Source organism: Poecilia reticulata, chromosome 4 (assembly GCF_904066995.2).
Source record: "Poecilia reticulata chromosome 4, P_reticulata-male-v2, whole genome shotgun sequence".
Classification (NCBI taxonomy): Eukaryota; Metazoa; Chordata; class Actinopteri; order Cyprinodontiformes; family Poeciliidae; genus Poecilia; species Poecilia reticulata.
In genome coordinates this window covers 3,110,453-3,130,854 of record NC_088833.1, presented here as the reverse complement: position 1 = coordinate 3,130,854, position 20,402 = coordinate 3,110,453, and the positions used below count along the sequence as shown (strand labels likewise).

The following is a 20,402-nucleotide window of genomic DNA, read 5'->3' as shown; positions in this document are numbered from 1 at the left end:
ACCTCAGATAAAATTTCCCAGAAACATCAAAACAAAAACCTCCACATAAAAATCAATGGGTTTCACTTTGCAGCAAAACTAACTAAAATTATCTCTGCTTGAGAAGAAATAGACACTGCAGACATAATAAATGTAGAAACAACATGGAAACTTCATCTTCAGGTTACGTGAAGTGATAATTCTGTTGTGTCAAACAAAAATAATAATAATTTAAACATTTGAGTTGACCAGATTTAAGCAGGCAGGCAGTTTTTCCTGTTAGCTTCGCTGTTGGTAAAAATGGAACTAAATATTTGGCAGTCTTAAACGTATTTATTGTTTTACTATTAATCACTTCTCTGACTGGTGTGATGCATTAATTAACTGGTTATAATTTACACTGATAAAAATAAATGATTAATAAATTAAGCTCTAAAAATGAACAAACTGATTTATATTTTCCATCAAACCTTTGTGGGAAATTACCTAAACTTGGGCACTTTCTGCTTTTTTTTCCCAAAGCAAACAAATGTATGCATTGTTTGATGAGTACAAATCAATTGTCCCATTGTGGAAAGTTTTCATTAAACATCTCGTTTTATGTGAGACATGCATGAAAAACTAAAACGAGAAGAAAGTGTTCACCGTCACTGCAAGCACAACTAACACTTTCAGTCAGAATCTGTGGATCCATGCAGCTGAAAACAACAGGAGAGCAACAGAGCAGTTAGTCTACAGTTAGTCAGCATGTTAACGTGACGGAGCAGAGCATCTGTTCTATAGAGGATCTGTGTATCTGTGGTCAGAAACATGAAGCAGGGGTGTCCAAACTTTTTATCACATGGGTCAAAATCAACTCAAACGTTCTCACGGTGCAAGAAAGTGAAAAAAAATACAGATTTTTGTTTTATTTGTTTTTAATCCAAAACTTAAAAAGGATTTTTCACGATTCTTGTCATAATAAATCCATCTAGTTTTCAAATTGTTCTGAACTCAACTGAACAAATTTACTCTCAGTTATAAACAGGATTTGGGTCATTTTCTTTCGAAACACTTGCAGTACTTAAAGGACTTTAACAACTTCAATAAAGGTTGACGCAGAAAAGTCTCTGGATAAACGGGGATCTGGTTATTATAAAAGCTTGGTTACAAAAAGACGAATACTTTCTGTTGTTCTTAACATTTTCCTTTGTAAGAAAAATGTTTGTATTATAAATTTGACCCTGATTACAAATAAAAAAAAATCCCCATCTGCAACAAGCTGCGCTAAACGGGCCACAAACGGCCCCCGGGCCTCACATTGGACACCCCTAGTTAAAAAACACCAAAAAAAGGTTTTTGCTCTGATTTATCGTTTATTTTTGAAAAATATATACATTTTAAAATATATTTAGACACATTTTTATATTTTAAAATATATTAACATTAGTAAATTAAAGAACCTGTTTTAAAAATAATAAATTGGTAAATTAAAGGACGTCTAAAAACTGGTTGAATTAGTTAATTTAGTGCACAGTTTGACTTCGTGACATCATTAGTTTGCTCACACTGGGTGCAGTTAGGCGAGTTAACGGCAGCTAAGCTAGCTCTACTCTCTAAACGGGTCTGGTCGTCTCTTTCAGGCCAAGCTGCAGCATCGCACACAAATGTAAACGTAAATTTAAACTTTAATAATTTATCACGTGGAAACTGAACCAATAAAGACCAGAAGCAAAGATTTTTATATGTATGTTAAAAAGATTTTTTCCAAAGGAACATGAATGTAGGACGAGTAGCTGCTTTCCCGATAATCACAGAATTGGGCAAATTGAAATTACAAAAATAAATTTGCTTAATGAAAACAGCAATTTAGAAAAAAAACACACGTTTTTTGATAAAAAAAAAGTTTTGGCGTCTTGTCTTGAGGTGGTTCATTGGCTGAATCTAATATAGTTTATTTCACAAAACTGCAATGAAAACGTTTTTTCGGATCACAGGAGTCACATGACCAACAGCCGGATGTTACTACTGGAAGAAACGACAAACACGACAGGAAGTAGAAGGAAGATGAGCGCAGTTTTCAGACAGCATCATAAAACGTTGTGTCATTTGAAAGCGTTGAATTAAATAAGTTTTCTTGTGAACAAACGTATTCACAAGAGATTTTCATTTAATTTCTTATGAATTTGCCAAATTGTGTTTTTTCGACATTAGCATTATATCGACAAAGATTTGTGCACATTTGTCATGGAAACGCAGCTACTGTCTCAACATCACCAGAAAACAAACCCTGTAATAGAGAGAAAACAGAAATAGCCGTTTTTTTTCTCTTAAAAACAAACTGACGTCTTTAAAAACAACAACTGGTGTAAACATGAGATTTTACGCATTTCTGCAAAGCAGCTTGACCTGAAAATGACAACCAGCTCTCCGGTGGGTCGGGTTTGGGGGATCTGGCTGGCTGGTTGGGGTTTGTCTTACAGGAAGGGGCGTGACAGGAGGTTCTCCAGAGCAGGGGTGGTTGCGGGATCGATTCCCACCGCAAGGAAAATACCAGTCAGCATGTTGTGCTCTTTCAAATCGCTAAAATCACAACACATACGTACAATAAAAAGATTTACAAATGCATGTCTGCCTGTGGGGACTACAGGTTACTGCTGTTCAGAATGTTGTTTAGCAACTTAATGAGATATTTGATTTTCAAAATGGAATACACTAAACGATACCAAACCCAGACGTGTGTCGGTTTGGATGCAGCATGCGTGACACCTACAGGCCCCGGCGCTGTGTGTGGCGTTCTGCTTCCTCTGGGGCTTCTGTGTCAGCAGTGGAGAGGAGGACAACATGGCGGCCGTAGACACACAGAGTCCGCAGACCAATAAATAACTGCATTCTGAGCGCACACACCTCCAGGCTGCACGGTGGACAAGCCTGTAAAACACAAACATAAGTTCCTCTCACAGACGCTCACAATGTGCTCCAGAAGACATGAAGATCACAAGACAGACATTTAAGCCGTGGAGAGCAAACATCCGTTCATCTGCTGGTGGTTGTGCTAATTTTTCAATTAGCGCTTTTGCTAACATAAAAAAGGTTTTGTGCACTTAGCTTAGCTTTTTTTTTACTTTAAAGCATGAATTTACTTGTTCAACATCAAATTAAAGTTAGCAACTTAGCATTAGCTTCCACTAAATACCTTGTTGATGTATCATTTTTGAATTAGCAGAATGTTTATGATTAGTGGCTTAAAGTTAGCACAACTAACTTTTTAGTTAGCGGCGGCCAACGGTTAATTTAAGTAAAAAATTAGATTCACATGGAGAACAACTCGGTGTTGTTTAAAATATAGTTAGACTTCTGTGTTCGACATCATGTAATTTGAATAGCAGTTAGCGCTTTAGCATTAGCTTCTGCTAAATACAGTGTTGGTGAATTGCTTTAGTGCTAGCAGAACTAAGTTTTCAGTTAGCGGTGCTTACTACTGCATTTACGTAAAGGAGTTGAACAACATGAACAACTAGAGGGTGATAAATAAGATACAAATGGATAAATATCATCAGAAAATGTCACCAACATGCTGCTAACTTGCAAAGGGAAGTCTTTAAAATTACAATAAATTAAAGGATAAGGTTTGAACAATTGTTGTTCAGCAAACAAAAAGTATTTTAGCCATCTGAACGGACATAAACAGTAAAGTTTTTGTCCAATTGAATGTCATACAGTTTTTACAGTGCATGTAAACATTTGGTGTAAAATTTCAAAGCGACCAAAACAACCAAAATTGTACTTATTGTCCTAAATAAAGTAAACGAGTCAAACCTTCATGGTGGTGTCAATGTAGGGGTCTTCAACCCTGGCTGCTGCTGCGGCACAACGCACCGTAAACGACTGCAGCGCGTTCCTGCAAATCAAAACAACCATAAAATAATGGTGAAATAAGTCAAATGTTCATATTTTATGTTGAAAACTCACCTGGTTATGACGTGCAACAGGTGATCTGTGAGCACCGCCTGCAGCACCTTCTCTGGATACTGATAGGTGGAGAGGAGCTCGACTCCGCCCCTCAGACTGTACAGGTATCCCGCATTGGGAAGAGAGAAGAAGCAGAACATGCAGGCCGGTTCGTCCACAGACGCCGACTGATTACCTGGAGACAGAGGAATTATTTTTAAAATTCATCCGTTTTCAAAAGCCTCTGTGACAAATCCTGTGTGGCTCTTTTATCGGCTTAATCAATTTTTTAAAATTGGTGTTTAAAAATGTTGATTCTGTGACAACGCTGAGATTTCCCACACCCCTTGAAAGCAGCGTAGAGGTGGTGAAGTTCTGTTAAGCTAGCGCTAGGAATCTGCAGTGGCCGTGACTTCGGGTGACAGATGGGAGCCGAATCATTTAGGATTTAAGTCCGTTTCCATGGTAACGGCTTTCCTCATCAGGTCTTCACATCGGTGCAATTTGTGCTGTTGCTGCCGCAGACATGATAAGAAATAAGCAAACATTTGACGTCAGAGTTTGCACAGAAGGTTTTGGTGTCACTGAGGGGGGAAAGCGAACCGGTTCTGATCAGGTCCATGGACTTTGGGTATGGAGAAAATGTTCCAACCAGCAGGAAAAAAAAATAACAATAAAAAAAAAAAAAAACTGAACAAAAGTGAGAAAAATGAAAAATAAACAGAGAATCCTCTGAGAGTTTAAATTAATGATAGTAATATTGTGCCTCAGACCGGCTGTGTTAACCTTCACCCCCAGAAAATACAATGGAAAAACGGCACTGCAGACTAAAGGGTTAACCTTGGAGTGAGTTTTAATTAAGTGGCTCATATTCAAAGGTATTAATGCTCGAGTATTAACTAGGTGTGCACCGATTGACGTTTTCTGGCTGATCGCAGATTACCGATCTTTAAAAACGCCTGACCTGCTGATTCTGATTCTTTTAGTTTGAAATGTCGCCAAACCAGCAAGAAAGACGCCGAGTTGGCAACAAATCTGGAACAAACTTACGGAAAACTGTAAAACAGCCGAAACCCTGAGTTCCTTTAAATCTAGACTAAAAACTGAAAATGCAGAAATGACCTGGTGGGCGGGGCTATCAGTCAAACGTCTCCAACAGGAGAGCAGAAGAGGACAGCGGTTGACCTTTTGACCTTAGCTGAGGTAGATAATATTAGGGCTGTTGTAAACGATTATTTTAGTAATCGAGTAATCTATAGATTTTTCTTACGATTAATCGAGTAATCGGATAAAAACAATTATGAAATAAAATATTGGTAAATCTTCCATAACACCAGTGTTACTATCGGATATGAACATCAGTCTATTTTTTCCACATTTGAGCTTCCCTACCAGTTACTTTTTTGTAGACCGGGGGAGAAACACGGGATATTTACGGCTCCTCCGTTCAGAAACTCATCTACCAGCCATGTTCCGCCTCCCGTTTGTTCAGACCGGGATGATATAAGTTTATTGTGCGGTTCGTCCGTAAAGCTGCTCTTACCCTGTAAGCATCAACCCTCAGCCGCCCGCCGTGTTCCGTCTCTCCGCTCACCTGTAGAAATCCTCCTCAGCTTCTTCCCGCCGTTCAACCAGCAGCTCCGGAGCAGAAAGGCTGCCGGACTCCCGGCGCCGCGCCGGTCATTTTAAGGATGTTTATTGGTCCCACAAAAACGACGAAAACCCGGAATTATCACCAATCAGTAAAATCCCCGCGGGCCGAACTTGAAGATTGGACGTTATGCCGCTAACACGTAGCTTCCGTCAACAACTCAGAGGCGGAAGTCAGAGCTCCGCGCAACGCAGATAATGTTCCGGCTGAAACACGGTGCGCTAAATGATAAAACATAAATTAACGAAGCTTCGAGGCAGGTCAATTTTCCTCGAGGAATTTTAATAATCGAGGTACTCGAATCACTCGAGGAATCGTTTCAGCCCTAGATAATATCACTGGATAAAATCGGTGCAGCCCTAATTCAAATGCTTATATCTTAATGCTGAGCAGGAAGTTTGTGAAGTGGGGCTGTCATGGCGCTGGTACTTACTGGTGAAGACGGGGTGGAGCTGCAGCGAGTGGAGCTGCGTCTCCTCCACACTGCAGCCTTGAAAGAACTCTGGAGTGAAACGCCTGCAGAAGAAAAACGTCCAGGTCGCCATTTTGAAACATCATCACAATGCAGTGACAGCAGAAAAGCACCTGAACAGAAGGTAGAAGAGCATGTAGCGCCTGCGGTCCTCCAGTCCGGTCTGCTCCACGCTGACCGGGACGTCGCAGGTTCTGGCTCGGTCGCCCAGCAGCTCCTGGTGCTTCGGAACCAGCAGGAAGTCGCTCTGCTCTTCTGGATAATCTTCTAAACACACAAACACAGAATCCATCAGGGCTGGAAGGAGCGGCTGAAAAACCTACCACCAAATGAGCTTCTCATATCAACGATTATCGATTAGTTTGTCTTAAATATCTGCCAAACGTTCCTCTTTCATCCACAGTTTTCTTCTTCTACATTTAGACTCCAGCACAGCATCTAGAAATGAAACGCTGTGGATGTGAGTCGTGTTTTTACCACTTTTAAAGGAACCTGATGGCTCCTCTACGCCTGTGGCCTCAGCTGTTTCTTCCAGTTTCAGAACCAGAACTTCAAGCTCGGCCTGGACTGCCACATAGCCTCCACACAGCGCCACCTGCAGGGGAAACCGGGCACAAAGCTTTAAGAATGTTTGCAACAATAAAGCAAAACAAACCGAGTTAAAAGAGTTTTGTTTTCAACAAATAAGGCAGGCAGGTAAATATTTAGATGCTAATTTTGTGCATTTTAAATTAATAGCTTAAAATAAATCAGGTATTTTAATTATAAAAACTGTTTTAGGTAACATCCATCATAAACACGTCTGTGACTCACTGATAATTTAAAGGTTTGTTAAAAAAAGGCTGAATAATCTGTGATGTTTTAAATTAAAGCATTTATCATTTTGTCTCTGGAGAAACTTGTAATAAAAACATTGGTAAAACTTTACTTTTACTATAAGACATTTATTAAAGCATGATAAACATATAATAAATGAGAATTTTTAAAGATTTTTGGGTTCAAATAATGCAGACAAAATAAATTAAATACAAATTTTAGGACCTTAAAGTTCCTAAATGCTAATCCATTATTAGACTAAATAAATAAAAAGAAACAAATCCTCCATTTTCCCAAAAAGCATTTTTATTTTACCATTATTAATCTCAGATTTTAAAATGTGGTTCCTTTTGTTCATGTTGAATATAAGAAAATATTTTATGTAGTAAAAAACAGAAATAAAATATCTATTTACTGGAATATGTAACATGTAGAATATAAAATACATATAAAAACTGAGTAAAACTGAGCAACAACCCAAAGCTATTAAACTGGAACATGAAGTTTATACTAGAAAATAGAAATCATAAAAAAGGATTAAAGTACCTGCTTAGGAGTCATTTTGGAGAGATGCAGGATGACCGAACGTTCAAAGTCCAACACAGGAAGGTCCTGATTCTGACCAGAAGTTCGACCTGCAAAGACAAAATACAAAAATTTATAAATAAAAATAAAATAAAATAAATCAGCTGAGCCACAGCAGCAAACAGACAAAATGGAAAAAGTTTGTATTTGTTTAAAATCATTTATATTTATTCCCTCACATTAAAACATGTTTGTTAATCGTTTAATTTCTTGATTCATGCATGAATTTATCACGACTCTCATGAAGTCAGACATGCTCTGCAGCGTGTTCCGGTTTTAAAGTGTGTAAAACAAAACGTTAAGTTACCTGGAGTCTGGCTGCAGCTCTGCTCCGAGTTGGACCAGGAGCTCTGGAGGTTCTGCTGGTTCTGCTGGGATCAACGGACTCAATATTTAATATTATTCCACGATAATTCAATAAATCTGTTTGAGCCAAGCAACAAGTTAAACAGGAATCCTGAAAGACAAAAATCATGAAGGAAGTATGGAGACGTGTCCAAAATGTGGCCCAGGGGCCATTTGTGGCCCGTAAAACGGTTTTATGGTACAAATTTGACCCTCCAGTCGGCACTTTGTGATTTTTGAGCACGAAAATTTAAATTACAATTTTAATTCTAACCTTTCTTTAAAAGTTTTGTATTGTAATAGTCATGTTTTCTTTGGATTTTTAGTTCTTGGTTAGAAGGCTGAAAAACATTCAGTGAATTTTTACTCAAAAAAAAACATCAATTCTTCTTTAAACTCGGTTAATAGCGCAACTGTTTTTTGAAGAAATTCTTATTTTGTCGCTGGAAATAGATGAAAAGATTTTCTACACCAAATCAACTGAAAAAACTTTTACAAATAAGTTAGAAAAACGTTCCACCTTTTATTAAGAGAAAGATTTGCCACTTTGTTTCATTAAAATGTTGCATGTTTGATTTATTGCAGAGCAGCGGAAAAGGAATAGGGGAAAAAAAGATTCAGATTTTAAAGTCAAAACTTAGAGAAAAGCTCAAATTCAGAGATTAAAGTCACAATTCTGGAAAAAAAAAAAAAATTCTGAGATTAAATTCAGAATTCTGAAAAAAGTACAATTTTCTCAATGTTTCTTTGGCTCCAATCCTTTTCTGCACTGAGCCAATTAAACAATAAAAACATAATTTTGCGTTTTAAGTTGTAGAAACAGTAAGGAGTATTTTCCACGTTGGGATTCTGGCCCATGTTGCGAAACGTTTGGACGCCACTGACATAACCACACCATCCAACGTGGTCAGGACTGTTACCAGGTTCTGCTGGGTGTGTCTCCTCAAAGCGAAAAGAACCAGCGTGTTCTCGCAGCCCACCAGCAGGTCTCCAGTCACCGCGCAGCATGCCAGGGAGACGGGACGCTCCGACAGCGGGATCTCAATGATCTCCATCTGCACTCCGCCCCAGACGGACGCGCCGCGGAGCAAGTGGCCCAATAAACGCACCCCAACACGGGACTTCTCCTCCGCCTGAACAGAAAGCAAGAACCGTCTCACCGAAACGGGCTGAGCATCGAACAGAAGCCAAAAGAGAGATGACTGATAGCACATGAACGCACCACATGGCATTAAACAACAGGCACCTGAACGCACCACATGGCATTAAACAACAGGCACCTGAATGCACCACATGGCATTAAACAACAGGCACCTGAATGCACCACATGGCATTAAACAACAGGCACCTGAATGCACCACATGGCATTAAACAACAGGCACCTGAACGCACCACATGGCATTAAACAACAGGCACCTGAATGCACCACATGGCATTAAACAACAAGAACCTGAATGCACCACATGGCATTAAATAACAAGCACCTGAATGCACCACATGACATTAAATAACAAGCACCTGAATGCACCACATGGCATTAAACAACAGGCACCTGAATGCACCACATGGCATTAAATAACAAGCACCTGAATGCACCACATAGCATTAAACAACAGGCACCTGAATGCACCACATGGCATTAAACAACAGGCACCTGAATGCACCACATGGCATTAAACAACAGGCACCTGAATGCACCACATGGCATTAAACAACAGGCACCTGAATGCACCACATGGCATTAAACAACAGGCACCTGAATGCACCACATGGCATTAAACAACAGGCACCTGAATGCACCACATGGCATTAAACAACAGGCACCTGAACGCACCACATGGCATTAAACAACAGGCACCTGAACGCACCACATGGCATTAAACAACAAGAACCTGAATGCACCACATGGCATTAAATAACAAGCACCTGAATGCACCACATGACATTAAATAACAAGCACCTGAATGCACCACATGGCATTAAACAACAGGCACCTGAATGCACCACATGGCATTAAATAACAAGCACCTGAATGCACCACATGGCATTAAACAACAGGCACCTGAATGCACCACATGGCATTAAACAACAGGCACCTGAATGCACCACATGGCATTAAACAACAGGCACCTGAATGCACCACATGGCATTAAACAACAGGCACCTGAATGCACCACATGACATTAAATAACAAGCACCTGAACGCACCACATGGCATTAAACAACAGGCACCTGAACGCACCACATGGCATTAAACAACAGGCACCTGAATGCACCACATGGCATTAAACAACAAGAACCTGAATGCACCACATGGCATTAAATAACAAGCACCTGAATGCACCACATGACATTAAATAACAAGCACCTGAATGCACCACATGGCATTAAACAACAGGCACCTGAATGCACCACATGGCATTAAATAACAAGCACCTGAATGCACCACATGACATTAAATAACAAGCACCTGAACGCACCACATGGCATTAAACAACAGGCACCTGAATGCACCACATGGCATTAAATAACAAGCACCTGAATGCACCACATGGCATTAAACAACAGGCACCTGAATGCACCACATGGCATTAAACAACAGGCACCTGAATGCACCACATGGCATTAAACAACAGGCACCTGAATGCACCACATGGCATTAAACAACAGGCACCTGAATGCACCACATGGCATTAAACAACAGGCACCTGAATGCACCACATGGCATTAAACAACAAGAACCTGAACGCACCACATGGCATTAAACAACAAGAACCTGAACGCACCACATGGCATTAAACAACAAGAACCTGAATGCACCACATGGCATTAAACAATGCGTGTGCTTTTGTAGAAGTAAATAAAGTTTTAATATAATACATTTAATTTTCCACTCAAAAAAATCAGTTCTGAATTTATAACAAAGTTTTAAAAGGGCAAACAGTAAGGTGCATTTTTAATAACTGGTCATTCCCCAGTCCACTTTAGACCAAAAAGGTAATATTGCAAAAATTATGTTCAAATATTAAATATTTAAGGGAAAAATAAGCAGCATACCTGGTGCCGCCAGTTTGTGTAAACTCTCAGATAGGTGGCGCTGTTTTTTTCCTCTATGGTTACCAAGTAGTCTCCTGGAAGAGGCAATCAGAGGCATTATGGTTAATAACTGTCATTTGGCATTTTCCAACCAACTGCTTTGCAAAAACACTGGGGGAGAAAAAAGAAAGATGGCTGCCATAAGAAGGAATGGAGAGCAGGCACGTGCAGAGGGCATTAAACAACAGCTGGGGGTGTTGAGCACCTGCCCTTTTTGCTTCTTGCCCCCAAGTGCCCTTTTGGTCTTTTTTTTTAATTATTATTATTTCCTAAGCCCTCTTCTGATGCATAAAAACATGTGCTAAAATTCTTTGCTTTTTTGTTTCTTTTTTGTATAACATAATAAGCCCTCTGGTCACCTTCCAGATTACAAAACAGTTTTTGGTGAATTAAAAACAACGTTTTTGGTGAATAAAGTGGAGTAACTTGCTACTTGACGGAAAACGTTGAAGTATCGTTTCTGCTTCCGCTCGGAGTCGCGGTTTAACTAGAGAGGTAATGAAATACAACAGACACTGACAGGCTTCTGCGTTTCTCTGAAGAACTACTGAGCGGGAGGAGACAGCCAGGTGAGGAGAAACTGTTCTTATCTATCGATTCAGTATAAATATCATACAGACATTAGGCTGTTGTTGTTGTGCTATTAGCTAGCTGCTAGCTAACAACTTTGCTAGCTAAGCTAGATAACTAAAAAGCTTCTTTCCCTGTATCTTTAATGATATCAGTCATTCTTTAGTATCGCTGATGCAATAAGGGCACATCGCCCGTCCAAAACCGATCATTTTCCATTTTCATAAGGGATATATGTCCGATCTTCTAATTTCCTTTGCTGCATACACATTGCATTTATTCTGGCGTTAGGTAAATGTATCTTGAAGGATAATAACACTGAAATAAAAGTCCAACAAGGATATTAATTTAGAATTAAAAATAACTCGCCCTGAATTACCATGAACTGCGTGTGTATCGTGTTTTGTGTGCGGAGGAGCGATAAGAAACGCCAGAGAACAGACTGGAGGTGAGGCAGGCAGTTCTCTTGCCTCACCGCTGGGGGCGCTCATGTTCCCAGGTATAGTGACTGCACAACTGCAGAGTAAGAAACAGTGAGCTAGCCATGGAGCTAGCCACACAGTAAATAAATAAAGTACAACGATATATTTGTTTTCTTCTCTCTTCCGACGTCAACATGAAAGACTCCATTTCTACACTTGAACAGTTTTCTAAAGTGGATTTTTAATTGAAGCAGGAGATAATAACTAAAGGAAAACCAACACCGGAGCTGAAAGTTTTACTTCCAGACAGTTTGATTCTCAAACGGAGTAGAAAAGATGCCGAGGATAAACTTGGCTTTGGATGAACGGATATTCCTGTGTAGAATTAGCGGCGCATGGATTTCATTGACACGTAAAGGTAAGACAGCAATAAGATGTTTTAGTTTAGTTTTTTTTATTTAAATGTGCGTTTTGTGGGCTACAGTTAATGTTTAAATAATTCAGTAAAGTAGAAGCGGTAGCTAATCCACCACAGCAATTATTTATTAATAAAACATGAAGCCTAAAACATACAACAACAAACTAAATGTTCTGTTCTGTGTGAAAAATTCTTGAAAGTTTTTTGGTGTTAAATCCTAAAACATGAAGTGGCATTGTTGTCAGTTGCTATGGCAACGAGTCTGCGTAGCTTGGAGAATACAGATCAATTTGCTGTGGATCATAGCACGAAATTAATACCTACATTTATATGTTTCACTAAGTTAACGCGGCTATGGATGACACGTAAAAGATTAGTCTTTTACGTTATATATATACGTTATTATATTATATATATTTCATTTATACATGTCGGATATATATTTATTCTTTTATTTATATATTTATCTTTTATTATGTTGTGTGTGTATATAAGAAATAAAAGCATAAATACATATTTTGATAATATATTTTTCTTTATATAGTTATTTTATTTCTTCCACATCTCCAATAACTTCTCATTCTCCAGCACCATCCACAGCCATTCTATATGGAGGACCAAAACTGACATAATAAGAAATAAAAGAATATATATCAGGTTGCACAGCTGGTGGTATGGCTGGTTCCTGAACGCCATCCTGTTTTCCTTCATCCGCCGCAGTCTTCTCTCCTCCGTCCGCTGCCTCCTGCCGCCTCCGTCTTCTCGCCTTCATCCGCCTCTGTCTTCTCGCCTCCGTCCGCCGCCTCCGTCTTCTCGCCTCCGTCCGCCTCCGTCTTCTCGCCTCCGTCTGCCGCAGTCTTCTCTTCTCCGTCCGCCGCCTCCATCCGCCTCCGTCTTCTCGCCTCCGTCCGCCGCCTCCGTCTTCTCGCCTCCGTCCGCCGCAGTCTTCTCTTCTCCGTCCGCCGCCTCCATCCGCCTCCGTCTTCTCGCCTCCGTCCGCCGCCTCCGTCTTCTCGCCTCCGTCCGCCGCAGTCTTCTCTTCTCCGTCCGCCGCCTCTATCCGCCTCCGTCTTCTCGCCTCCGTCCGCCTCCGTCTTCTCTCCTCCGTCCGCCGCCTCCATCCGCCGCAGTCTTCTCGCCTCCGTCCGCCGCATCCGTCCGCCGCATCCGTCCGCCGCAGTCTTCTCGCCTCCGTCTTCTCGCCTCCGTCTTCTCGCCTCCGTCTTCTCTCCTCCGTCCGCCGCCTCCGTCCGCCGCAGTCTTCTCTCCTCCGTCCGCCGCCTTCATCCGCCGCAGTCTTCTTGCCTCCTGCCGCCGCAGTCTTCTCACCTCCTGTTGCCGCAGTCTTTTCGCCTGTGTGCTGCCTGGACTTGGTGTTTTTGTCATGGGTCCACTATGTCAGCCTCATGACCTACAAACCGCAATTTATGATGATCTGTCCAAGTTATTCTCCATGGGCTCTTTAAACTTCTTCTACACCCGAGTTTTTGCCTTGGCGACCACCCGAGCTGCATGCTAGTTGGACTGCCAGTATCTATCAGCTGCTTCCAGGGAGTCGGTCCAAAAAGTCCTGATAGTTCTCTATCTTTCGTTTGAGAGCATCCCTCCCTTCTGGTGCCTACGAGCTGATTTTAGGGTTGTCCCCAAAACAGGCACAGAAAATCTTGTGGCCACATCTCCGATAAGCCGCATTGACAGTGGAGTTGGGGGCGATGTTCTATCCACTTTCTCCAAAATGTGTTCAAAGTTCTTCCAGAGGTAAAATTTGAAGCTCTGTTTCACAGATGACTCTGCCAGGATCCTCACAACACTTTTGGGCCTCTCTGGTTTGACTGGAAGTTGACTGATGATTGGGAGGATACCAACCAGGGAGTGGTCAGTGGACAGCTCTGCCTGTCTTCACCCAAGAGTCCAAGACATACAGCCACAGATCAGATGGGAAACAACAAAGTCTACCATAGAACTGTGGCCATGGTGTCCTTGTGCTATGAGCACATATGGACACCTGTATGCTTGAACAAGGTGTACATTATGGACAGTCCATGACAAGCACAGAAGTCACATAACAGTACACTACTCGGGTTTAGATCAGGGTGGCCGATCCTCTCAACCACAAGCCTCCAGGTCTCACTGTGAGTGCCCATGTGAGTGTTGAAATCCCCCAGCAGAACAAGGAAGTCTCTTGGAGGGACACTCTCCAGCACCCCTCCAACAGCTCCACAAAAGATGCCCAATGTGAACTGTTACTTGTTGGCTTTTCTCCTTGGTAGGAGATTAGCCAACCTACTGCCTTGCTCACGAAGCCACTTGGAAACACGTGATCTTAAATGTCCGGCATTTGTGCTTTCAGAAGGGACTTCGTCAAAGGAAACATCCACTTCTTCAACATCATTGCTTTCATGATGTTGTGGCTCAATTTGAACATGTTCTGAGCTTTCTTCAGAATCCAATTCTTCTGATGTTGAACACTCAGAAATTCTCTCTAAAGGTGGCACGTAATTCTCCAAATTTAAATATCCCCGGATGGATGATCTCCTAGAGGAAACCAGCCTCCTGTAATAATTTTTGAAGAATTCAATGTCATCTTCTGTGAGAATTCCTGAAGAAGATGGTTTTTCTGAAGAAGGCTCAGAAACTTCTTCAAAATGTGCCACAACATTATCAGCAGCTGTGTCAGAAGAAGGGATTTCCTTTGAGGCGACGTCCGTATCTGCAGCGTCCATGCCATCAAAATGGTCTGCGAAATTCTGAACTCCGTCTTCTGAGTTTCCATCAACAGAAGACGCCTCTTCTACCAATGGATCCTCAAAGACTGGTTCTAAATTTATCGCATCTTCCTGGCCGTCACAGCTCGTTTCAACGGCCAGGTCCATTTCGTCAAGGGGAACATCGACACTTGTACAGACATCAGTGTCTGCGTCCGTGTCTGCGTCCCCTGGACAAGTTTCCAAGTGGAGTCCACAGATGTTTTCCAAAGCCACAGGATCTTCATCCGTAAAAGTTGCCAAACTTGTCAAGACACCCGAAGTGCCACTAACAAGGTTGGCAGAAGCGTCCATGTCACTTTGGTCTTCATCTGCGTCCTCAGGGCGTATTTCTAAGTCCAGTTCACATCTGGACACCGTGGCAAGATCCACGGTGTCTTCAGGGATAAAATCAGGTAAAGGTGTCAATACCCCTGAAGCGGCACTGACACGGTTGGTGGAAGCGTCCATGTCATCTTTTTCTTCATCTGTGTTCTCAGAGCAAGTGTCCCAATTCATTGCACAGATGGTCTCCAAAGCCACGGCATCTTCAGGGGTGAAACTTGTTAATCTCGTCACAACACCTGAAATGCCACTGGCGATGTTGGCGGAAACGTCCGCGTGGCTTTGGTCCTCTGGAATTAACTCCTCAAACCCAAAATATCTCCACCTGATATCCTCGTCTCGGTCTTCGGCAACTTCTTCTTTATGATGACCAAGAAGTTTCTCCATTCCTTTTGAGGCTAAGTAGCCCAGGCCCCAACCGATTGTTAGCATCATTTTTAAGTTTAAGCGTGTGAAATTCTCTGTACGTGGATCCAAAGGCAGCTGAAGGGCAAACTGAAAATTCTTGTATTCCAAATTATGATAATAATCTTTTGAACCTTTATGACATCATAGATGAGAACATTGGTGGCATGATGATGTCAAACAACCTGTGTCAGGTTCTTGTTTGTTTTAGTTGCTATGGAAACAAGGAGTTATGTGTAAGGTGGGACTACTGTCAATAAAAAAATGCATGTTAGACATTTAAATCCGTGAATGCAAGTCAATAAATGTGCATAAATTTAAGTTTTGTATTTGTCCTGTTTTTCAACTCATACATACGTGTAAAAATAAAAGATTTTACCTATGACAACACCCATAAACAAACAAATTAGTACAAGTGTTTATAGAGTATTTTTTCAGAAGTTAAACACATCAGTCACATTTAGAAACTGTCTCTAAGCCTCTGCTGGATCTATTTTGAACCGTCAGTGAGGAGGATCCCCTTAAACAGATCATATCTTGCCTTAATTGCTCGTTTTGTTCATAAGGAAAATATTTAACATCTTACAATTAGATTTTTTTTTTTTACATTTGAATCAGTGACAAGGATGATGCACCAAGCAGATCAGCCAAATAATTTTATGTTTAATCTCACCTTCTTATTTATTTTTGTACCTTTTCTCATTCTCTAACATCTCAGCCTCTTCACTGTGTGTTTATGAATCGCCCCTTTGTGAGATCTCCTGTTTACTCTTAGCACCGCAGCATAAAGTGACAGTCCACCCAAAACATTTTGCTTCTCTGATTGCATTGCAGGACCAGTTAATGTTGTTCTGTCAGTTTAGTTGCGTTTTGTTGCCCTCTCCTAGTCATTTTTGAATAAATGAGTTTTTTTCTCCCTGTTGCGTTATTAAGCATGTTGCGATAAAAAAAAAAAACATGGTAAAAGTAGCAGGGAGAACCTGAAACCACAGTTATGAATAGTTCCCCATTCATTTCCATGAAGCCATCTCATTGGGAACAAACAGCAAATACCTGCAGCGATACTACTGCTGGGTTGATGTAAATATCCATACAGGTCAGCGTGTGTCCAGTTTGAGTGAAAAGAGGCGCGTGGGATCTGTGCTGAGGTAAACTCAATCCAGCTACGGCAACACGCAGAGGCTAAGTGCAGAGGCGCCAGCTTTAAATGCATAAACTATCTTCTATCTTGTAGGACTAAATCTGCTCCGCCAGTGAAGCGTTCAGAGCAACAGAGACAAATAAAAACGTTTTTTTATTATTATTATTATTTTCCTAAGAACATAAACAAGAAAGGCTTAGCCTGGCGGTGACGCTAGTAAAGCATGGCGGGTCGCCAGGCTTATAATACACTGGGGGAAACCCTGATCAGGCAGTCAGAGCGCTGTGGGAGACAGCACAGCTGTGAACATGAGAGAATACTGCATTTAAAGGCGCAGTGCGATATCGCTCTGCAGCGCCTATCCTGACCAGGAGCAAATCCTTTTTAGATTCCAAAAGAAAACTGAACAAAGCAGTTTCACCCTGAATGATGGAAACCTGTGACTGGGAGAAACGATGGTTAATTCTCACAGCGTTCCATCTGCAGGCCACACAGTGAAACTACTCACTGTGTAATGAAGCTGACAGCAGTTTTCAACCTGTAATGAACAACCTACTTTAGTTCCAGCTGTGATATTCTATACCTGTTACGGACTCCATGCAAAACCCAATTTTTAGCTATTTTACTGCCGGTCTGAAATGACAATGACTGTCAACTATTCAGCGTTCAATAGATTAGATGTAGGATCTGAGCTAATCTAGTAGCAACATAACGACAAAGATGGTTCAGGATGGCTGAAGTCAATCTAACGATGAGCTTTATTACAAACAAAAGTCTAGTCTTAAAAGTAGACAGTGTGCTGAGGAAGAAGTTAATGTGTACGAATCATTTTATATTTTAAACTCTAAACACTGATCAAAGACAGAAACAGGAAGCAGGCACGTGCCAAGGGGGAGGGGAGCTGGGGGGGGGGGGATTGGGCATCTGACCCTTTTGCTCCTTGCCCCCAAGTGCCCTTTTGGTCAATTTATATATTTTTATTTATTTGTATTATTATTTTCTAAGCCCTCTTCTGACACATAACAACATGTACTAAAATTATTATTATTATTTTTTGTATAACATAAACCGGTCACCTTGTTACCTTTGACCTTTTGCCCGTGACGCATGACCCAGTTGCCTCTCGCGCAGTGAGATGAGGCGGCTAACTGGAGCTCAACGTAGCGAACGTTCCAGATTACAGACCAGTTTTTGATTAATTAAAAAAAAACGTTTTTGGTGAATAAAGTGGAGTAACTTGCTACTTGTCAGATGACGGAAAACGTTGAAGTATTGTTTCTGCTTCTGCTCGGAGTCACGGTTTAACTAGAGAGGTAATGAAATACAACAGACACTGACAGGCCTCTGCGTCTGCCTTTCTCTGAAGAACTACTGAGCGGGAGGAGACAGCCAGGTGAGGAGAAACTGTTCTTATCTATCGATTCAGTATAAATATCATACAGACATTAGGCTGTTGTTGTTGTGCTATTAGCTAGCTGCTAGCTAACGACTTTGCTAGCAAAGCAAGATAACAAAGCTTCTTCCCTGTATCTTTAATGATATCAGTCATTCTTTAGTATCGCTGATGCAATAGGGGCACATCGCCCGTCCAAAACAGATCATCTCCATAATGGATATATGTCCAATCTTCTAATTTCCTTTGCTGCATAATGTACATTTAATTTATTCTGGCGTTAGGTAAATGTATCTTGAAGGACTCACCCAGCATTATCATGATAGATATAAAGTGTGTAATTAAAGAAGGCGAAAAAACTCCAGTTTAGGGTCTGGTTCGCAGAGTATGAAGTTAAAATTTTTCCCCCAATTATTCAATGGGGGGGAAAAAATCTAACCTCAGTTATGAAAATAAAATTGTAATCAAAACTTTTGGAATTGTAATGATTTTTTTTAAAAAAAACCAAATAGTTTTGTTTAAAATACTTTTTTTTAAATAACAAATTTTTGTCTTGTGAACTTAAAAAGTTATTTGCCAAACAAACTTTTATTTGCACACATCAGAAATCTTTTATTGTGATTTTAGGCCCTGCAAACAATGTCATGTGAGAATCACAAGCAAAACTTTGAGTCACAAACAAAAACTTAGAATATGAAGAAAATATTTCTGACATGCGCAAATAAGTTTGTTTTGCAAAAAAAAATTCACTTCATGAGACAAATGTGTGATTTAAATGTTTAAAAAAAGTTGTTTTTTTAGCAAAACTCAGTAGTCTTCTCATGGTGACATGCATCAACAATTCAATTTTTGCTTTTGCGTTTGTTTTTCTGCAGTTCCACGTTAAAGTTTGATGCAGCTCTGCTTTCCTGAATGGACCGTCTTCATCTCCACTGCAGCAAACAGGCAGCTCTTTTATAGATTAGTCACTATAAGGTTGCATTGTGCCCTTGTTTATATTTTTAATAGTGTAATTCTGTAAAGACAAAATATGTCTGGTGGTCCAGCTCTGACTTACATATGTTGCTAAATTGCGGGTTTGAATATTGCAATACTTTCCTATAACAAAATAGACCTGCAGAAAGAAATTACTAATAAAATATCTAACATAGGCATAGTGTTATGCTCATATGTTCGTTAGCTTTGATTGTATACGTCACATTTTTGTAATTTATCATTGTTTATTAAACTCTGAAAGCTGAGTGGCTTTGTTAATATTCTGTCCTAGAAGGTGGTTAGATGGGCCCTTTTTGTTGTTGAGCACCTGCCCCTTTAGTGGCCTCTGCACGGCCCTGATGGAGAGGTTCTACCAAAAGTATTTATACACCTTCATCATCTCCATGTATTCTGACTTTAACCCCTCAAAATGTATTAAAAACAAAAATAAAAAGGCAGCAATATTAGAAAACTTACGGTTCTCTAATCTTGCTGTTCTCTAAAGGGGAGTGCATAATTTTCTGGGGAACGACAAGGGAGAAGAACAAGTGTCCGTACCGATGGAGCTGTGCTGGATCCTCCTCACTGTGCCCATGCTAGCAAAGCGGCATATCAGAGGGCAGCCGTCCGTTTCCAAATTGTACACCTCCACCTGGGTCCAGTTAAAACACATATATTAACATCTTTTACAAATACTTACCGTCAGATAAAGCATCACTCTCGAGAGCAGCTAGCTAACTAGCTAGCAATGTCGCGCTAGCTAGTTAGCTAGCTAGCATCGTCGCGCTAGCTAGCTAAGTAAACTTTATTAATACCGTGATGGGGGAAATTTATGTAGAACTACGACAGTATACTAGGGTGGAGTGAAGTTCAGTCAAACAGCAAAATATTTTCAGAATAATCTAAAAAATATTCTAGAAAAAACAAGAACATTTCTGAGCTCCAAAAATAAAAAAGATTTGCTGGAAAAACTCAGAAAGTTTGATTTTTCAAACTCATAAATGTTAAAGTTTAATCTAAAATTTCGATTAATCTAAAAATTGCAACGTTTTTTGGCGGAAATGTACAATGGCCCAAATATGCTGCCATGCACAACAGCAAAGAACAAAATCTCA

The 20,402-nt window shown here is 40.6% G+C and overlaps 2 protein-coding genes across 9 annotated transcripts in view; one reads left to right on the top strand and one right to left on the bottom strand.

Moving 5' to 3' along the window:
- The window catches only part of hps3 (HPS3 biogenesis of lysosomal organelles complex 2 subunit 1), a 30,113-nt gene that overhangs the window by 8,066 nt on the left and 1,645 nt on the right, over nucleotides 1-20,402 (bottom strand). For 5 of the 8 annotated variants that reach the window (XM_008406298.3, XM_008406299.3, XM_008406305.3 and 2 more), the window contains 12 exons: nucleotides 19,846-19,939; nucleotides 10,836-10,909; nucleotides 8,699-8,911; nucleotides 7,741-7,804; nucleotides 7,395-7,483; nucleotides 6,510-6,627; nucleotides 6,146-6,299; nucleotides 5,994-6,076; nucleotides 3,931-4,105; nucleotides 3,778-3,859; nucleotides 2,732-2,889; nucleotides 2,440-2,541 (listed from right to left, as the gene is read on the bottom strand). In XM_008406298.3, coding sequence (XP_008404520.2) covers nucleotides 2,440-2,541; nucleotides 2,732-2,889; nucleotides 3,778-3,859; nucleotides 3,931-4,105; nucleotides 5,994-6,076; nucleotides 6,146-6,299; nucleotides 6,510-6,627; nucleotides 7,395-7,483; nucleotides 7,741-7,804; nucleotides 8,699-8,911; nucleotides 10,836-10,909; nucleotides 19,846-19,939 — 1,406 coding nt within the window. Of the gene's footprint in view, nucleotides 1-2,439; nucleotides 2,542-2,731; nucleotides 2,890-3,777; nucleotides 3,860-3,930; nucleotides 4,106-5,993; nucleotides 6,077-6,145; nucleotides 6,300-6,509; nucleotides 6,628-7,394; nucleotides 7,484-7,740; nucleotides 7,805-8,698; nucleotides 8,912-10,835; nucleotides 10,910-12,948; nucleotides 13,038-19,845; nucleotides 19,940-20,402 lie in introns of those variants that run through there. The other 3 variants (XM_008406302.3, XM_081605982.1, XM_008406303.3) reach the window with 3 other exon arrangements.
- Nucleotides 12,049-20,402, top strand: part of bcar3 (BCAR3 adaptor protein, NSP family member) — a 107,647-nt gene continuing 99,293 nt past the window's right edge. The window contains exon 1 of the mRNA XM_081605984.1: nucleotides 12,049-12,284. The gene's annotated coding sequence lies outside the window, so the exon portion shown is untranslated. The remainder of the gene's footprint in view (nucleotides 12,285-20,402) is intronic.